Source organism: Nicotiana sylvestris, chromosome 8 (assembly GCF_000393655.2).
Source record: "Nicotiana sylvestris chromosome 8, ASM39365v2, whole genome shotgun sequence".
NCBI lineage: Eukaryota > Viridiplantae > Streptophyta > Magnoliopsida > Solanales > Solanaceae > Nicotiana > Nicotiana sylvestris.
Window position 1 is genome coordinate 10,388,003 of NC_091064.1, and position 19,900 is coordinate 10,407,902.

Here is a 19,900-nt window from a genome sequence, read left to right on the forward strand (position 1 = left end):
ATTGCTCAAAGACTTCAGACACCAGAGGCACCATATGCCCGGCCGGTTGAACCTGCTCAATACTATGTGGTTTCATGCATGATGATAAGCAGCGACGATTAGAGAGGTTTGGTAGACTTCAGTCTCCGACTTTCAGTGGTAGAGAGGGCGAGTATGCCCAGGGTTTCTTGGACAAGTGTCGGAAAATTCTCCGTACAGTAGGTATTCTGGAGACTAGTGGGGTCTCATTCATTATATTTCAGTTCTCTAGAGCTGCCTTTACTTGGTGGGAGGCTTATGAGAGGCGTAGGCCTGTTGGTGCAGCACCCCTTACCTGGCAACAGTTCTCCACTCTCTTCTTGAAGCGTGTTCGGAATGTGGTTTGGAGGTCTGTGGTAGATTTAGGTGTGAATTGGAAAAATTGAAAATTTGGCATTTTCCGGTCAGCAGTGGCAATTTTGATATCGGGGTCGGAATGAAATTCTGAAAATAGGAGTAGGTCCGTTGTATCATTTGGGATGTGTATGCAAAATTTTAGGTCATTCGGATAAGGTTTGATATGGTTTTGGATTGGTTGCGAAATTTGAAAGCTTCTAAGTTCTTAGGCTTGAATCCGAGGTCGATTTGGTGTTTCGATATTGTTTTGAGTGTTTTGAAGGTTGGAATAAGTTTGAATAATGTTATATGACTTGTTGGCATCTTTGGTTGAGGCCCCAAGGGCCTCGGGATGAATCTGGATGGATAACACAAGGATTTGGAATTTGATTGAGCATCTGAACTTTGCTGCTTCTGTCATTTTTGCACCTGCGGATTGGGGACCACAGGTGCGAGCCTCACAAAAGCGAGATTAGGCCGCATATGCTGAGAGTTGAGGAGCTGAAGAGAACCGCAAGTGCACACAAGGACCACACCTACGAGACCGTAGCAGCGGGAAGTTGACCGTAGAAGCGGAAACTCCGGGGTTAAGTGAAAACCACACCTACGATGGTTTTTCCACAGATGCGGCTTCGCAGAAGCGACTCTGAGACCGCAGATGCGAAAACCAGTGGACAGAAGGTATAAAAAGGTCTTCTTCTCGAATTTTGCTAAGTTTCTCCATTTTTTAAGACGGGAATTGAGCTTGGGCAGTGATTTCTCAAGAGGGATCAAGGGTTATCAGTTGGGTAAGCCACTTAAGCTTTATTACTAGTGTTTATGAACATTTTCTCATTGTTTAATCATGATATTAGTGGAAAATAGGGAAGAAAGTTGGAAGATTAGGGCTTGAAATTAGAGAGCTTTGAATGGGGATTTGAGGGGCCATTTGAGATCCGATTTCGATGCTTTTGGTATGAATGGACTCGTGGGAGGATAAGAATTCTAGTGGTGTAATTTTTATCGAATTTCGAGATGTGGGCCCAGGGGTCGGGGTTAGGGTTGGCCAATTTCGGGATTTTTAAGTTAATTTGATAATTTTCGTATGGGTTTCATTCTTTTAGCGTATATTGATGATAACATACTGATTTTGGTTAGATTCGGAGAATTTGGAGGCCGAATCGAGAGGCAAGGGCATCGCGGGCTAGAGTTTGGCTTGCCTTGAGGTAAGTAATACTTTTAAACTTGGTTCTGAGGGTTCGAATACCCGAACTATGTGTTCTATAATTACTATTAAGGTGACGCAAATGCCAAGTAATGGGCGTGTGGGCGTGCACCGTGAGAATTGCGGCCTGGATCATTCCATGGCACCACTTAGTAACTCTTTCTTGTTGATATCCGTGTTTCTATCATGTGATTAAGTAAATATGCCGTAAAAACATGCTAGATATCATGTTAGGGCTTCACGCCAATACTGTTGAGACCTGAGTGGTCGTTTCTTGATGTCATCTCATTACATTCATTGATATTCTGTACTCAGTCTTGCTCATGCATATCATATCATGTCTTAGTATCAGTTATTATTATTTGGAACATCATATCATTATTTCGGGCTAGTTTTATGTCATTGTGAGCCCGTGTATTTGAGACTGGAGAGTGATGACTGAGTGAGGCCGAGAGCCTAATTGTGAGTGACAGTTATGGGATCGGGCTGCACGCCGCAACAGTTATGTTGATGATTATGATAATGCTTGGGTTGTAGGAGCCCCTCCGGAGTTTGTAACACACCCCTAGTAAGCGCAGTTGATTATATTCAGGGATGGATCTTCCCTTGGTATGGAGATGGATCTTCTCCATGAGGCTGGTTGGCCCGTTCCTCTGTACTGGAGACCGATGGTCTGTGATGTGTATATCTTCCGGGATGGATCTTCCCTGGGCCTTGTGATCCATATACAGTACTGAGTGGTTGTTATCATTGTTATTATCTGGAGATGGATCTTCTCCACAGGTTGGGTTGGCCTTCCTCAGTACTGAGTGACTGCTATCAGAGATGTATATATTCCGGGATGGATCTTCTTTGGGCCGTATGAGCCATATACAGTACTGAGTGGATGAGCATTTGAGATTGTGGGCACATGAGACACTCAGCATGGTGCATTCCATACAACATGTGCACTGACATATAGATATGGCAGAGTCTCATTTCTTTACTATGTTTATATCTGCTCTATTCCCTGTTTTGAACTGTCTATGGTTGGCTTGGTTGGACTAAAAAAATGAAGTATCCAGGCTCCGTTTAGAAAAAACCCAATTGGATTGGTAAGATATCTATGATTGCTATTCATATTTTTTCTTTGTAAAGAGATCATTTAGCAGAAAGCATGCCTACGTTTCTGTACGTTATTTCTATTATCTTTGAGGAGGTTGAGTTCGTTATTACCTCTCAGTCCATAGTTTAGACTTGTTACTTACTGAGTTGGTGTACTCACGTTACTGTCTGCACCTTGTGTGCAGATCCAGGTATCTCGGGCCACGGTAGCGGTTGCTGATCATTTCAGTCATGGGCTTTCATTGGAGATAGCGGGGTAGCTGCCCGGCGATCGCAGTCCCGCCTTTCTCCTTCCTTATCTTCCTCTTAGTGCATTTGTTGGCTATTCTCAGACTATGTTAGTCTTATTTTATTTTGAATAGTTGTAGTATTTTGCTCATGACTTAGTGACATCCAAGGTCGGGCTGGTATTTTCCGCTTTGTTTGATTTTTACTTTATATTTTTATCGGATTTCAGTTGAAAATATGATTTTACTTAAGTTTTAAATGAAATATGGATTATTTGGAAATGAGTTGGCTAGCCTAGTTTCACAATAGGCGCCATCACGACCGGGGCGGTTTTGGGGTCATGACCGATGTAATTTTGATTTCCTCCGCGTTACGAAAAATAATGCATATTTAAGAAAATCAATTGTGTTAAGCTGGTAGCATAATTAGATAAATACTATTCGTTGAAAGACATTTGCTAAAGAATAATTCATGATGCTTAATTGTGTGAATATTAGAGTTAAATGCCAAGAGGTGTTATTATGTCAAATATCACCAGTTTCTCAAATTATACATGGGGGAGACAACTAGATTTTATCATCATACAACTATTTTTAAATTCATACAACATTCAAATTAAAAATATATATAACTACAACAGAATACAATTTTACTATACCTTTAATATATCTTCTTCTTCTTCTTCTTCTTCTTCTTCTTCTTCTTCTTCTTCTTCTTCTTCTTCTTCTTAGAACCAAGTCTAATCTTCACCAAGAACCCTCAAAATTGAGATATAAACTCCAAACAATATTCTTAATTGTTTGCAACAATACCCAATCCAAACAAATAATGATTTTTGAAAACCCAAATTCAAATTCAAAACTTCATGGTAGATTAATGTTCGAATCTTCAATTCCTACGATCTGGAGGTTACTTCAATAGGTTGATTGGCAGAAGACAATTTTTAGGCTTACCTTATTGAAAGAGAAAAACGGTGAGACAGAAAGATGAAGAAAGAAAGAAAAATTGATGAGAGATGCGGCAATGAGGAAAGAGGAGAGGAGAGAAAAAAGGAAAAGGATATAACTAAATCCCATAATTCAAGGCACTAATAATGGGTTGTATATAATTTGTAAGTAATCCTTGTTTAGGGTGGATAATATACAAAACTAAGATAATTTTGGTAAATAAGTTTCAAATATTGTATAGGAAGGAAAAAATCTCTTTTATCAACATAAAATTTTATTTATTAAAGGCTTAGTGTATTTAAAATGAAGAATTAACCGAAATAGCCGCTCACCTAATCTTTTAAATTAAAAATAGCTGCCAGATGTATAATATATGTATTATTCATGTATAACACGATTAAGAACGATTCATGTTTATTAAAGGGATATTTATACAAATAGCTGTCGGGTTTACTGATTACTTTTTCTAAAAGGTATACATAGATTATACATAAATTATATATATTATACATCCGCTAGCTATTTTTAGATCAGGAGATTGGGTGGCGATTATCTAGGTTAATTCTTCTATATTAAATTGGAGGCTTAATGGCAAAAACTACATTGTATAGCCACTCCCAAAAATAATAGCCAATATATTTTTTTTTCTATATTAATACATAATATACATATAATATACATAATTAGTATATATTTTTATATATTTGGCTATCGAATGTAATTATTTTTTACTGTTCGGCTAAATTTCTAACTTGTCCTATGAAATATGAATACTACATTCTTTTCGAACTGAAGGGAAAGGAGAGTGAATAATGTTAATATTTTTCCAAATGTCTAATGTATACTATATTAGATTATGCATATATCTCCACCGGCTATTTTTAGTTTAAGCGGTTGAGTGAGTGGTTATTTGGATTAATTCTTCATGGCTAAAAATTATAATTATTTTCGATCGACCGGCCTAATGTATTAAAACTAGTATTACTAGCAGCACTTTATATTGGGCTTTAGACTTACTAGGAGTAATTGGGCTAGTTGATGTACAGAATTGTACTGGAACTGTCAAATTAAATGGGCTTCGATTTAGTTAAATCTTTATAGTTAGGGCTCCATATTCCATTCTCCGCCTCTATAAATTCATAAAAATCTAGAGTGTTACAGTATTCTCAGCTCTACTCTCTTTGCCGCTGATATATTCCCGTTGTAAGTATTTTTTTTTCTCTATTTATGTCTATAGAGAATGAAAGTGATGAACTAAGGATGAGTGATGATAATTTTTCAAATGATCCATAAATATATCCTTATTCGCTACGTTCTTTCTGATTCATTCTCTATTTGGATTATTGTTTTTTTCCGCTTTTTTTTTTTTTTAAATTAAAAGTTTTGTTTTTTGCCTTTTATTATTTGATGCATCGTCAGTATTATATGATGAAATCAGAAAATCTTAGGACACCTTCTGACACAGTACGCCAAATGCTGTGTATGAGAATGATTTTTTAGTTTCTGATATTTGACGATGATTTTACTTAACTATCTAGCTATTTTTTGTTTACCCAAAAATTTTACAAAATCTTTTTCTAGATATTATTGTTTCAAAATAATCGGAGTTATTAGACTTATTTTGCTAATTTTTTATGGGATTTCTTTTTGTAATAGAAAGATTTTTATTTTGCTAATTAATTGAATTATTTGGATTTAGATATTTAATTTGTTCATATTGTATAATCCCTAGTATGGATAAATACTTGGTAGGGAGCGCTTTTTCGAGTAGGGCCGAATCCGGATATAGTCGGGTTCTAATGCCTATACTGAACACCAGATTGGAAACCAAGAAAAAAATGTGCAATTTTTTTGAGGGAATTGTGCTTTAACATAAACATAAGTTATGTATTCCACTTTATTTTCTATTTGCTTTGACATCCAGCGGTAAAAACTTAAAAGTGTTGCATAAAATTATGTTTGTAACTTCCTTTTATTTTGCAAGCTACTGCCTCGATCTTTTTCTGGAAAATTCCCGTGGACCCGTAACCACTATTCTTCGAGTGCACATTGGCTAAAATTTTCACTATGGAATAGCTCCTAAACTATACATTAGATGTAAATCACATTAGGCACGTTGAGCTTTGTTAAGCATCGTTTGGTACGATGAGCTCTAACTCAGTAGGTATCTACTTTAGAACCCGTATCAACCGTAACAAGAAAATATAGAAAATTATCGTTTTCCTCAGTGGAAGAAAAAGGTATAAAATAGTCAATTATCTTCAGATTTAGGCTTAAAGTGATCCTGTATCTCTCTTATGGAGCTTTAATGGTGCACTTACATACCAAACTTGTGTAGATTAACGTAGTAAGACTCAATTTGTTACCCTTATTGACCAAAACTCTCGTTAATATTGGTGTTGTATGTAATTGCATATGATTAGTACTACTCTTTAATCAAAATGCTAATACAACAACGACGATCCAGTATAATCCCACAAGTGGGGTCTGGGGATGGTAATATGTACGCAGACCTTACCTCTACCTCGAAGGGTAGAGAGACTGTTTCCAGGAGACCTCCAGCTCAAAAAGGTAATAGGAGCCGATATATTAGTACCATAAAAATGCATAATAAAATAACAACAATATAAGAGATATGAAATACGAAATAGATGGCTGGTATAGTAAAACTAGCAGCTGCATCAATAGACGCCCAATGACATTTTGTCTAACTCCTAACTAGCTAGTCTCACTCTATTGTGCTGTAGAAATATTCACAACTTTCCCCTAACCTACAACCTTAATGCTCGACCTCCATAATTTCCTGTCAAGGGCCATGTCTTCAGTAATCCTAAATCGCGCCATGTCCTGTCTGATCATCTCTCCTCAATACTTCTTAGGTCGCCCTTTACCTCTCCGCGTGCCCACTACAGCCAGTCACTCACACCTCCTCATCGGTGCATCAGTGCTCCTCCTCTGAATGTGCCCGAACCATCTGAGTCTCACTTCCCGCATCTTGTCCTCCATGGGGGTCACGCCCACCTTCTCTCGAATATCTTCATTCCTAATCTTATTCATCCTTGTATGCCCGCACATCCACCTCAACATCCTCATCTCTGCTACTTTCATCTTCTGGATGTGTGAGTTCTTTACCGGCCAACATTCAGTTCCATATAACATGGCAGACCTAACCACTGCTCTATAAAACTTACCTTTTAGTAACGGTGACACTTTCTTGTCACACAAGACTCCCGACGCTAACCTCCACTTCATCTACCCCACCCCTATACGGTGTGTGATATTCTCGTCAATCTCTCTGATCCCCTGAATAACCGATCCAAGGTACTTGAAACTACCCCTCTTGGGAATGACTTGAGAGTCAAGCCTCACCTCAACTCCCGCTTCCGTCGGCTCAACTCCAAATTTGCACTCGAGGTATTCCGTCTTCGTCCTGCTCAACTTGAAACCTTTAGATTCAAGAGCATGTCTCCAAATCTCTAGCCTCTTGTTGACGCCGCCTCGTGTCTCGTCAATTAGAATAATGTCATCAGCGAATAGCATGCACCATGGCACCTCCCCTTGAATATGATGAGTCAGTGCATCCATCACCAGGACAAATAGGAATGGGCTGAGCGCAGGCCCTTGGTGCAACCCCGTAATAACTGGAAAGTGTTCAGAGTCGCCTCCTACTGTCCTAACCCGAGTCTTAGCTCCATCATACATGTCTTTAATCACCCTAATATAGTCAACCGGAACCCCTTTATCCTCTAAGCAGCTCCATAAGACCTCCCTAGGAGCCCTATCGTACGCTTTCTCCAGATCAATAAACACCATGTGGAGATCCTTCTTCCTAGCCCTATACTGTTCCACCATCCTCCTAATAAGGTGGATAACTTCTGTGGTAGATCGCCCCGGCATGAACCCGAACTGGTTATCTGAAATAGACACCGTCCTTCGCACTCTCATTTCTACCACTCTCTCCCAAACTTTCATGGTATGACTTAGTAATTTGATGCCCCTATAGTTGTTACAGCTCTGTACATCACCTTTGTTCTTATACAACGGGACCATTGTACTCCACCTCCACTCTTCAGGCATCCTATTAGTCTTGAATATAACACTAAACAATGCAGTAAGCCATTCCAAGCCTGCTCTACCCACACACCTCCACAGTTCAACCGGAATTTCGTCTGGCCCGGTAGCTCTGCCCCTTCTCATCTTACGCATTGCCTCCATGACTTCATCGATCTCAATGTCCCTACAATTACTTAATTCATGGTGACTGTCGGCATTCCTCGATTCCCCAAGTATAATATCCTGATCCCCTTGTTCACTTAGAAGTTTATGAAAGTAGGTCTGCCACCTTCTCTTAATCTGGTCATCTCCCATCAAAACTTTGCCGTCATCATCTTTTATGCACCTCACTTTAATCAAAATGCTAATAAGTATACAAATTAGAGCTTGGCACCATATATGTTTGAGCATTTCATCAAGCAATTCGTAGACCATGCCGAGGAATAGCAAACATGAAGATTTAGGATTAGTAGGTGTGTGTAAACCTTTATGTTTATTGAAATTCTTGTTTATAAATTCTTATACGAAATATATGTATTAAGAAATTCTTGTTGTCGTTATTTTTGTAAAAATTGCACGGGGCGTCTAATTGGTCACTCTTATTTAACTTGTACCCACTTTTTAATTTTTTTAAAACTTGCATTCACTTTTTAAATAACTTTGGGTTTTCTTCTCTTTCTTCTTCTTATTTTTCGGGTAATAGTGATTTTATATGGCGTTTGCGAATATATTTTCAGAATTTATAATGTTTTATAGTGGTGAGTTATTGTGGCACTTTATTTTTGTTACTATTGTTTAGGATTTCATTTTTTACCTTTTGCAAAATGTGTTTGTTAGATTTATTGTTGGTTCGACAAATTGATGATTGGGGTTTGTTCTTGATATATTTGGAGGTTATGTTTCAATTTTGAGCTCATTTGGAGTGGATTTATGTATTATATCGTATATTTGATTAGTAAAATTCGAATAACAAATTTTTATTTCTGGGCAATTTGAATTTCGCACTTTAGACCTATTTGTACTTCAGATCTTTTGGACTTCACTGCATCTGAAGTACATTTTTTCATTTCATACTTATTGGTCTTAAGTGTAGAAAAATATTTATTTCACTTCAGACCTTTTGGCCTTAAATGTATCTTAAGTGTAATTTTTCATTTCAGACTTATTGACTTTAAGTGCATGAAACTATTGGTTGCACTTAAAATCTATTTGGCCTTAAGTGTGCAATTTTTTTTTTACTTCACACTAATTTTTTTAACTTCAAATCCGATGAGTCTGAAGTTGATGGTAAAGTGGGTAAGCTTGTATTTTTTTTGTAAAGTAGGTATAGGTTTAATTATGACACGAGTTTTAGTTTCCTACTTTTTATTTGGCCCATGGGCCGACCTAGCCTAGCCTCGTTCAAGCCTCACGAGTTGTGGGCTTGCCTGGGTCGGTAAGAAAAGGCATCATTTTAATGGGCTCCAAAGAGTTTAGTCTAGTCTTATTAAATCACCGGTTGGGCTGTGCCAATCAAAGCCCATATTGATGCCTCTAATTTCTTTTGTTTGTGAAATTCTATTTTGATTTTTATAGAAAAGTAAATTTATGAGTGCAGCGTCAATATATAATGAAAATTAGAAAATCTCAGGATACCCCAAATAATTGTGTAGGAGAAACAGATTACATTTCTGATACAGTGATACTTGAGGATGATTTTTATGATAAATTTTTTATCTCACTTATCTATATATTTATTTTAAATTGGCAAAATATATCGAGAGCCTTTTAAAGTTATCTAAATTTTCCACTTAGATGCTCGATCTTAAGTTCGTTCTATTTGAACTATCCAACGATATCTCAAATGTGTCATTTAAACACAAATTGATAGTTAAGTCAAAACACAAAATATATGTTTAATTCACACGCCAGAATGACAAATAATACGGAGAGACACGAATTTAACTTGAACAAATAGAATAGGTTTTGACAAAAAGAAAAACAAGAACTCCACCCCACCCCCTTCATCATATTCCCGACGATCTCGTTCCCCTCGTCTTCTTCTGCCAAAGTAAAAGAACAAAGGTACCCCATGTTGTCTTCTCTGCAAAATCACCACTACCACCATTCTTTTCCTCCTAATCTCCACACTAACCATTTACAACGTTAAGAATAAGCACAAAATATAGAAATTAACTAATAATTTCTTTGCCATCGAGGATTAACCTCAGATTGCCGGAAAATAAATCTACCAACAACGAACATTAATGGTTTATTTCCAATGGCCAAATCTCTCTTGGATAGGATTAGTAATGAAGATTTTAGTGATGCCACAAGGTAAAAGCACTAATCCGGCAAGCTCGCCGATACCGGAACCTACGTGTTTCAGATCTGAAGAAGTTGTTCAAAAAGGTTTCTGCGAATACTAACCTCGTGTTTGAAGAGAGAAGGGTCGGAATTGTGTGGAAGCACGAATGACCTGAATCATATTTAGAGAGTGGAGAGAACGAAAAAGAATAAACATGTAAAAAATTTCGGCAATCTTCTTATTCGGGCAATGAAAACTTAAGCAAACCATGACGTGCGAAATAATAGACGAAAAAAGAAAGAGAAAAGTTTTAAAAAGAAAAATAAAACTTTCACGCTCTGAAAAATAATATAATACATGTACTATGCCACACCACTACATTTTGTCTAAATGACATAGTAAATGCTTAGTTAAAATGTTCAAATGGAACATACTTGAGTTGGAGTGTCTTTAACTGAAAAGTGTGGACAATATTTTGCCTTTTAAATTTATCCAAAAATCTAAATCTTTTTTTTTTCAGGTTTTATATTTAACGATTAGAGCTTTTTTTAATACTTATTTTTCTATTTTTAGATTAAGTTTGATTTTTCACTAGTATTATTAAAAATACAAACAAAAAAAAGTTGGGTTCTCTCAACGATGATTTATTGGACTAAGAGAATAAACTTTATCTTCTCGATAATGGATGATTCCTTAGACAAACCCAATAAATTTCCTGTAATTTAATCCAAATGCTAGTGAAATTAATTTTCTTGAATGTTAACTGAGATGCTAGCTTCGAGGAAGATTGGCAGAGGTGAAACTTGTCTACTCTAATTAATATTTAAGTATAACTGATTTTAGATCAAAATCAATAAACAAGTGAATTTACGAGTACACTTTTTTAAAGATTTTTTTACATTATCATAAAAGAGTAAAACAACTTAATATTATAAAAAAATTCAATTTATTTTCCAGATATCAAACCAACGACTATAGCACTCGAGAAACTCTTTACAACAAAAAGCTCCGAGATCACAAAAGAGATGAAAAAAGGTATCAAATTCTGTGACTCTGTTCCAAGTTTTATAATGCATTGTAAAAACCTTAGCCCCAATAAAAATCCCGAAAGGTAATGAAGCAGAGAAAGGTATTGGTCAGCTCAATACCTCCACCCACCTTCACCATCAACATTACTTACACAAACTCCATCATAAATTCCGGCGGGGAGCTGCCTTCACGCATCCCCCAAAACCCCCTAATATTTCCAATGAAATCAAGCGTGGGGAACAAACAGCCCAGATCCCCTCATTCAAAGAAAAACTGTTGGCCCTCGATACCATGGCAGACATGAACCAAATTATTGAAGATACACCACGAACCAAATTAAGCCTTTCTCAACTAGAGGCGTTACGCGTGGCACGGGCGCACATGTCATCATATCCTTTTACTATCTAATTTTCCTCCCCTTAGTCATATCCTAAAGCGTTCTAGCAACCTTAAGATGTATCCTATGCGTGCACTACCCATCCCTTTACTTATATAGTTCGAAGGTATTTAGGACTTCCAGTTAAGATGGATCTAGACTCTCCTACAGTAATTAAAAGGATAAAACTCTAGGCGACATACAAAACATATAGGACTGGACAAAAGATAAAACAATTAAAAGGCTCACATTTTACCTCCACAAATAGAGCAAGTAAGTGCACGTCTCAAACAACAGATTTCAGATATTTAAGAAAAGCCCTAGAATAGGATATCTAGGTGAGCATGACAAACAGAGAATATGCAATGTTGAGTTTAGGCAAAAGTGTTAAAGTCCTAATCAGTTTGCCTACTGATTTCTTAGAACCTGTTGAATCTGAGCAGTTACAAGCAAAGCATAGTTTCATAGTTTTATTAGACCTTGATTACCTATAAGCTTGCCTAGGCGTGGATCTGTAATACCCTACAAACATGTTATCTAAATGCAATCAGAATTCTTGAATCAATTAAAAAAATTGAATTTATTAAGTCCTATAAGCATGTTGGTCTAGGTGCTGAACATTACAGAGCTGGTTTACATACATTTAATCCTAGACATGATATTTAGGTGTTGGGATTGCTTTTAAACAGGATAGTTACTTATTTATGCGACGTAGACAAGGTTTTAAAGCTAATGCAATAACAGTCCTAAAGTAGGATCTCTAATGCACATGATGAAGGGACGTTTTGTTAAGCAGGATTAGGGTAGTAATTTAATAACAGAATTTCTATGTGATCATAACTATGCAGAAGCAGAATTTTGCAACAAATGAGGTGATGAGCGTATAACATATTTTCTAGTATGCCAAATAATCCTAAAGCATGGTTTCTAAAGCAAGTAAACATAATAAATGTGACGACCCGGCCCGTCGTCTCATGAGTTACCGCTCCGTTTTTCCCATTTTCAGCTTCCTTATGTTTCATTATCCATATCTTGTGTAATCGAGTTGATTTGAAGTGATTTTAATAAGAAATAAGACATTTAGTCTCTTTTAAGAAGACTTAAGTTGGAGAAATCAACCGGATGTTGACTTATGTGTTAGAGGGTTCGGATGTGAGTTCCGATGGTTCGGTTAGCTTCGGGAGGTGATTTGTGACTTAGGAGGGTGATCAAACATGGTTTTGGAGGTATGGTGTAGAATTATGCTTGAATTGGCGAAGTTAGTATTTTGGCGAATTCCGGTTGATAGGTGAGATTTTGATCCAAAGGTCGGAATGGAATTCCGAGAGTTTCTGTAGTTTCGTTATGTCATTTTGGACTTGTCTGCAAAATTTGAGGTCATTCGAACGTAGTTTGATTGGGTTTTTGATCAAAAATGGAATTTGGAAGTTTTTTAGATTCATAGGCTTGAATTCGATGTGATTTGATGATTTTTGGTGTTAGTCGAGGTGTTTTGATGATTGGAACGAGATTGAATAATGTTTAGGATGCGTTAGTACTTTTGGTTGAGGTCCCGGGGACCTCGGGTATGTTTCGGGTGAGTTTTAAGCGAGTACGGATACCCCGAAACTTAGAAAAATGGAGGGAGCAGCAGTTGTGGCGCGGACCGCGCTCCTTTTCGCGCTGGGCGCGCTGACCAGCGCTGACCGCGTCAAAATGGCCGCGGCCGCGGTCACTGAAGACTGCAAGTTGCTGGTTCTACTTCGAAGCTCATATCGTTTGATCCACAAGGAATTTTGAGTTGATTCAAAAACGAACGTTGTAGCTCTTCGTGTCTAGTTTTCAGAAAGGTAAAGATATTGCAATTTGGACATCTGTAGCGAAAATTATGGCCAAAATACTGAAGCCTGTCACTGCAGTCAAAAAGCTGCGCGGCCGCAGTCATTTTTGCGCGGACCCCGCTGATTTTGCGCGGACCGCGGTCATTTGTATGCGGTCAGCGGTATCGGAATCCGAAGGGTACTATATAAATATGAGGTTTTGAGTTTTATTTAATGTTTTGACCTAGAGAGCTCGGATTTTGGTGATTTTTCGAAGGTTTTTCAAGGAACTCATCGGGGTAAGTGATTTTAACTTAGATTTGGCTAGAATACATGAATCTATCACTGAATTCATCATTTAATTCGTGATTTGAGATGGAATTTGGGAAGAAAAATTGTGAAACCTTTCAAAAGTGTAAAATGATGATTTGAAGGACCAAATGGTATCGGAATTGGATAATTTTGGTATGGTTAGACTCGTGAAGGCATGAAGATTCTAAAAATGTAAATTTTACCCGATTCCAAGACGTGAGCCCGGGGCTCGGGTTTTGCTAATTTCGAGATTCTTGATATTTTTCGATTTTTTTCGATTGGGTATTGTCCCCTTAGCATATTGTGATGTATTCGCTCTGATTTTGGTTAGATTCGACATGCGTGGAGGCCGATTGGAGGGGCAAAGGCGTCGCGAGCTAGAGATTTCACCGGTTCGAGGTGAGTAATGATTGTAAATGATGTCCTGAGGGTTTGAAACCCCGGATTGCACATCGTAATGCTATATTGAGGCAAGATACGTGCTGGATGATGAGCGTGGTGTCTTTTACTACTGGGGGTTGTGACTTGGTCCATCCCGATTGATGATTTTACCGAATATTTGACTGAAATTTATTTGTTATCATCATGATTTGGGCTGATTGCCATATTTGGGCTTCGTGCCAGCTAATTGAACCCTTCGGAGATTTTTTTTATCATTCTTTCCTCACTGTTTGACTTATTACTTGAACTCAGTCCTGTTTATATCTACTGTGTTACAAAATCAGCTACTTTTACTCAGACTTGAAACTTAAATGATATTTCTAAATGATGTTTTGGCTGAGAACTACTGTTTTACTAATGCCCGAGGGGCTTGTGATGAGTTTCAGACTGAGTGAGGCCGAGGGCCATATGTGAGGATATATTGAGAGACATGAGGCCGAGGGCCTAAGATACTTTATATGATGATGTGAGGATATGCTGAGTGATGATGCCACGAGGTGGCTTGATATAGCGCTTGGGCCGTAAGGGGCCCCTCCGGAGTCTGCACACCCACAGTGAGCGCGGGTACCCATGTGATGTGAAACAGTGGTAACAATGACACTGTATGATGCAATTGGGTCAGGTAACAATAGTTGACCATTATGCTGAGTGATTGTGAGATAGTCTGATGGGGCTGATACTGTACTGAGAGTGAGCCAGAGGGGCTAATACTATGCCGAGCGATTGATACTGTGCCCGAGGGGCGGATTTTTTTTACTTGTTATTTACCTGTTAAATCGCTTGTTTTACTTGTTTTCAAAAGGAATACCATTTGATTTCTTCACTGACTTGCTGCTTTAAGTGATTTTTACTGCTCGATATGGAATTGCTTTGTGCCTTTATGTGTTTCATACTTTCAGCCATTATTTGTAATTATTACTCACTGAGTCGGAGTACTCACATTACTCTCTGCACCATGTGTGCAGATTCAGGCATCGCAGAGTCCATTCCTGAGCGCTGATTCCTTCCAGGCTAGGCAGTGATTTGGAGTTACGAGGTAGCTGTTGACGTCCGCATCCCCTTGTCTCTCTTATCCTCTATCATTTATGTTTCCTTCAGACTGTTGTATCGGATTTCGTACTTTGTAGACCTATAGCAGATTCTGTAGTAGCTCATGACTTGTGACACCCCGGTTTGGGCTGTGTTGGGATGGTTTCTACCGCTATTTTCGTTAAATTACGCAATTTATGAAGATTATAATATATGTTATTACTGTTTATGAAACTTAACTGTTTACAAAAGGTGTTTTGTTTGGTCTGGCTGGCCTTGTCTTCGCGAGAGGCGCCATCACGATCGGGTTTGGAAATTGGGTCGTGACAATAAACCTAAAACATGATTTTTAATGCAAGTAAACATAATAAACCTAAAACATGATTTTTAATGGAAGTAAACATAATAAACTTAAAGCATAATTTTTAACATAATGAACCTAAAGGCATGATTTATACCCGATTTCCCTCACAAAAATCATATAAGAATCCCTTTCCCTTTTACTAGTTGCCCCAATATCTGTTTACAAGGATTATTATTGCAGACCATAAATGAATTACATAATAAAATAAAGCTATACTATAGGTAGACTGAAATAGGCCCAAAGTGAACCTGGAAATATGAGACCTTCAAACAGTCCCAGATGTTATAGTCTCATGATGTCCAATAAGAGTATACTGGTGTGTCAAAGTTCCCAAGGGCCTCAGGAACCCCGAGCAATGCTCACACCAAGATCCTTTTAAATAGAAGAGTCGTTATGTGTAGTGTGGAAGGGCCAGCCCCAGTGTGCCAGAATTCGGATGAATCTCATGGATTCCTAGGCAGTACACACACTGGAGGGGCAAAACTTAAGTAATCTAGGAGTAGAAGTGAGAGTTCTTGACATAGTTGATCTTTGAAAACAATATAGAGGAAAAATCTTTAGGAGTGAAAATACTTTAAGAGTAGTAATAGTTTGGAGAAACATATTAGGAGTGAGAAACATGTTGAAAACCTATTGAGGGAAAGAAAGGTTCAACAAACAACATAGTCCCAAAACATCACATTGCCCAGTTTCAACTTCACTTTGTCAATCAGTTCTAGATGTACAAACAGTTACACAAAAAGGGAGCAAGGGTTGAGAACACAAGGCACTTGAAGCAGGAGTACATGAGAAGAAGGGTGAAGGCAGTCATATTAGTTAATAGAGACACAGAGCAAGCAGGAATATTGATTACAATCATACTTAGTGATAAGCATGCTATTTAAGAACACACAAGACTGAAGCACTACAATAAATATGTTGGCTAAACACAGTAAGATATAAGTCTGAACACATAGGCAATCATGCTAAAGGATACAAGAAGAACCACAAAGATTCAATCACACAAAGTAGCCATACTAGTTGGGGTTACAGGACAAGGAAGACACAAAAGTAACATGCTGTTTAAGACCATATTGAATACTTAAGCAGAATAGACATGCTTGATTAAAACACTGAACAAGAGAGGGTGAAACTTAAGCATACTGATCACACTAGCAAACATGAAAGAATAATTAAGTGCCTAAGCAATTAAACTAGTGCAGAAAATGGTGACCCAAAAACAGGGTATAGATGCAAATGTCCCTCTTTAAATTATATATAGGTTTAGCCCATAGGTAATAAATTAATACTATTATACCCAATCTATCAAAGACCCAACCCAAATAAGTAAATCCATCACCTTTCCAATCTTAAAGATTTTCATTCTATTAAAACTTCCATAGCATATATGATAGTATACCTAGAGGATTTCACATAGAGTTAGTACTTTGCACTCTGTTTGAATTTTATAATCCATAGTATGCAAGCTTGGTCTTTTTTTTTATTATAAACACAGTATTTCCAAGAAGTCCGAAGTTTGGGAGAAAAACAACAAATTTGTCGGTCCTATTATTACATAGAAGGAGCCCAATATAATATTGTTCAAACCGAAAACCGATTCGAAATAAACCGAACCGAAATTAGAAAACCGAACTGAACCGAACTTATTTCAATTCGGTTTTGATTACTACTTTTACAAAATCAAAAACCAAATAATTGAACCAAATTTCTTCAAATCAAATCGAATCGACTTAACGCCCATGCACCCCTAGTTAAGACAGAGCTAAGATATTAAATTAGGAGAGAAATTTTACATGATTTCAATCGTTTGCCTCTTGAATGAGAAGCTACTTCAGCTTTACAAAGAGCTAGGAGTTTCTTAAATTTTTTTGCATATAATTATATTGCAAGGTTGGATTTTGACTTGCTATTGGTAATAACTCTAATGCGTCAAATCCTAACAGTTCAGATTCAAATATGTATTCCCATAAATGTAGATGGGATTCCATATAATTCTTCCGAGATGATCCATAAAGCAATTCCTTCAACTTATCAAACAGAGTTGTAGCTCTAAATTCCATTGTTGAATTCTTGTCCATCTACACACAGACACACACCAAAAAAAAAAAAAAAAAAAAAAGACGACAGAGTGTTACTCTTTGAGGTCATTTTTAGTACTGATTATTTCTTGATTTAGACAACACTCACAAAACAAAGTGGCATTGTATGTTTGGTAGGACAGAAATCATTTTCCCGAAAACATTTTCGGAAAATGACTTATTTTTAGGAAAAAAATATTTTCCCGTGTTAGATTGGAGAATGGAATATATTCTTTGGAAAAAAATATTTATTAAAGAATGATACTAACTTTAGCAAACCGGAGAGTGTCTTGATAAAAAGATTGAGTATTAAAGATCGATACTAACATCTAACTATTGGTTAAAGCACTAATATGAAGTTCAAATTTTGAGAAAATTGTGAAGAAAAATGATTCCCCCTAAAAAGTGGAGAAGTTATTTGCCCCATTTTGATGAAAAGAAATATTTTCTAACAACCAAATACCAGAAAATGACTTATTTCCTGGAGAACATTTTTCATATTTTGTTTTTAGTTTTTTTTGGGCCATATCAAGTAGTTATTGCTTCATGGTTATACTGACCTTAGTTTCAAGAGAAATCTGCAGCATAGAATTTCCATTGAGTGAAAAGTTGGAATATACAACTTCAACACCTTCCTCATGTAATAATTGAATGACGTTATAAAATGTAGCTAAATTATCAAGGCCAGTGATCAAAACGACGAACATAGTTGGACTCATTTCGTGAAATTCAATATGAGGGATCAATGATTTGGTGCTTGAGCTGGGCTCAGAATTAGTTGCATTGAACGATTGAGGCCTCTTTCTGCTAATCCTTAATTCTTCCATGTATTTCTTCTTCTTCTTCAATTTGGTTTCTAAGCTTTTTATGTAGTTTGTTGCTGTATCTAATTGATCAGGCAGTGTCAATGTTTCCTGCAGCATTCAACGCAAATGATGTATTAGCATTCTAATACATTTGAGTAGAACCTAATTTGTGAATGCAAAGTACAATTGCAGATACTCCATCCGTTCCAATTTATGCGAACCTATTTCCTTTTTGGTCCATTCCAAAAATAATGACCTCTTTTTAAATTTGGAAACAATTTAGCTTAAACTTCCAATTTTATCCTTAATGAAAATCTTTTATAACCACACAAATATTCTGGACCCCTTTTGACTTGTTTAGGGCTACAAATTTTAAAAATCTTCATTTTTTCTAAAATCCGTGCCCAGTCAAACAAGTTCACATAAATTGGAACGGAGAGAGTAATATTTTTTGGTAGTGGTTTCAAGCTTAAATGAAATTTTTGTTAGAAAATGTTCAACTATATATATATAGTTTAAGCCGAAAGCATTGAATGCAACTACACTTAGAACTGGGGATGGGGTAAAAGTATGCTCGGGGTTCGGGGAAAGGCCGGATCACAATGGTTTATTGTATGTGTATTTTTGTAATAGATTGTTTCCACAGTTCGAATCAGTACCTTAGAGGCATGATTAGGGAGCAGGGAATAAAGCTGATTGTAGAGGTTCTTCATATTGTTCCTTCTATTCTTCTCCACATATTTTCTTTCCAATTTTGGAGCTGAATTAGATCTCAGGCCACTTTCCATTTTTTCTGATGACCAGTAGTACTATTTTTAGAAACTTTTCAGTTTTCTGCAGGTTCTTGATGATGAAGCGTTTTACCTAATTTAGGAAGTGGCAAAAGTGCAAATGAGGTATTAGTTCTCAGCTAAATGGATTTCAGTGGATAATAATTTATTATAGAACGCATTTTATAGATTTCAAAATGGTCAACAAGAAAATGAAAACAGAGTTAGTGACGTAATTAATCTGTCATACGTAGTACTTGTCACTTTTCAATCTTTTCTCTCTCTCTATATATCAATTAATGTGAGAATCAATAATTTTCACTTTAAACACGTGCAAATATCAATCAAACAATAGAGATTGCAAAATCAACTAACAAATTAGAGCTGCGTTAAATCAGTTGATATCCTGGCAGCTGGAAATTAAAAGTCCAATTTGGCGTAGACAAAAGGATAGATTATTCAGCGCGTCGACTTTTTTTCTTGTTCTTATGAATAATCTGACTCGGTACGTGGAGCAACACTAAAATTATTTCGGTATGACCTATATAGGTCAGGGGTTCTTACCGTGGAAGTAGCCATTAATGCATACATTAAGATCACTGGCGTATTTAGAGTATAGTATATTGGTTTCTAGGAACCAGTGGCGGAGCCACATTGAAGCAAGGGGTGTCAAGTGATACCCCTTCGCTGGAAAATTACACTATTTTGCTAGATAACCT

At 37.0% G+C, this 19,900-nt stretch overlaps 1 protein-coding gene and 2 non-coding genes across 3 annotated transcripts; 2 read left to right on the forward strand and 1 right to left on the reverse strand.

The window, feature by feature from the left end:
- The first annotated feature begins 5,075 nt into the window (after positions 1–5,075).
- On the forward strand, positions 5,076–5,167 carry LOC138876690 (small nucleolar RNA R32/R81/Z41). Its single transcript, XR_011402031.1, has one exon. It is a non-coding gene; the product is annotated as a small nucleolar RNA R32/R81/Z41 (small nucleolar RNA).
- An 87-nt stretch (positions 5,168–5,254) lies between these two features.
- LOC138876689 (small nucleolar RNA snoR31/Z110/Z27) lies at positions 5,255–5,348 on the forward strand. The gene has a single exon (XR_011402030.1). It is a non-coding gene; the product is annotated as a small nucleolar RNA snoR31/Z110/Z27 (small nucleolar RNA).
- An 11,173-nt stretch (positions 5,349–16,521) lies between these two features.
- LOC104247611 (transcription factor bHLH162-like) lies at positions 16,522–19,282 on the reverse strand. The gene is made up of 4 exons (XM_009803663.2): positions 19,071–19,282; positions 18,166–18,519; positions 17,469–17,605; positions 16,522–16,585 (listed from the first exon to the last, which is right to left on the reverse strand). Exons 1-4 carry the CDS (start codon positions 19,197–19,199, stop codon positions 16,522–16,524), a joined length of 684 nt encoding a protein of 227 aa, XP_009801965.2. The 5' UTR covers positions 19,200–19,282.
- Between the last annotated feature and the right edge of the window lie 618 nt (positions 19,283–19,900).

Coding starts and splice junctions, on each gene's coding strand:
- LOC104247611 (XM_009803663.2), bottom strand. CDS start 19,199: ATGGAAAGTGGCCTGAGATCTAATTCAGCTCCAAAATTGGAAAGAAAA. Junction 17,606..18,165: donor AGATTTCTCTTGAAACTAAG/GTCAGTATAACC, acceptor GTCTGTGTGTAG/ATGGACAAGAATTCAACAAT. Junction 16,586..17,468: donor TACATATTTGAATCTGAACT/GTTAGGATTTGA, acceptor GGTCTTAAACAG/CATGTTACTTTTGTGTCTTC.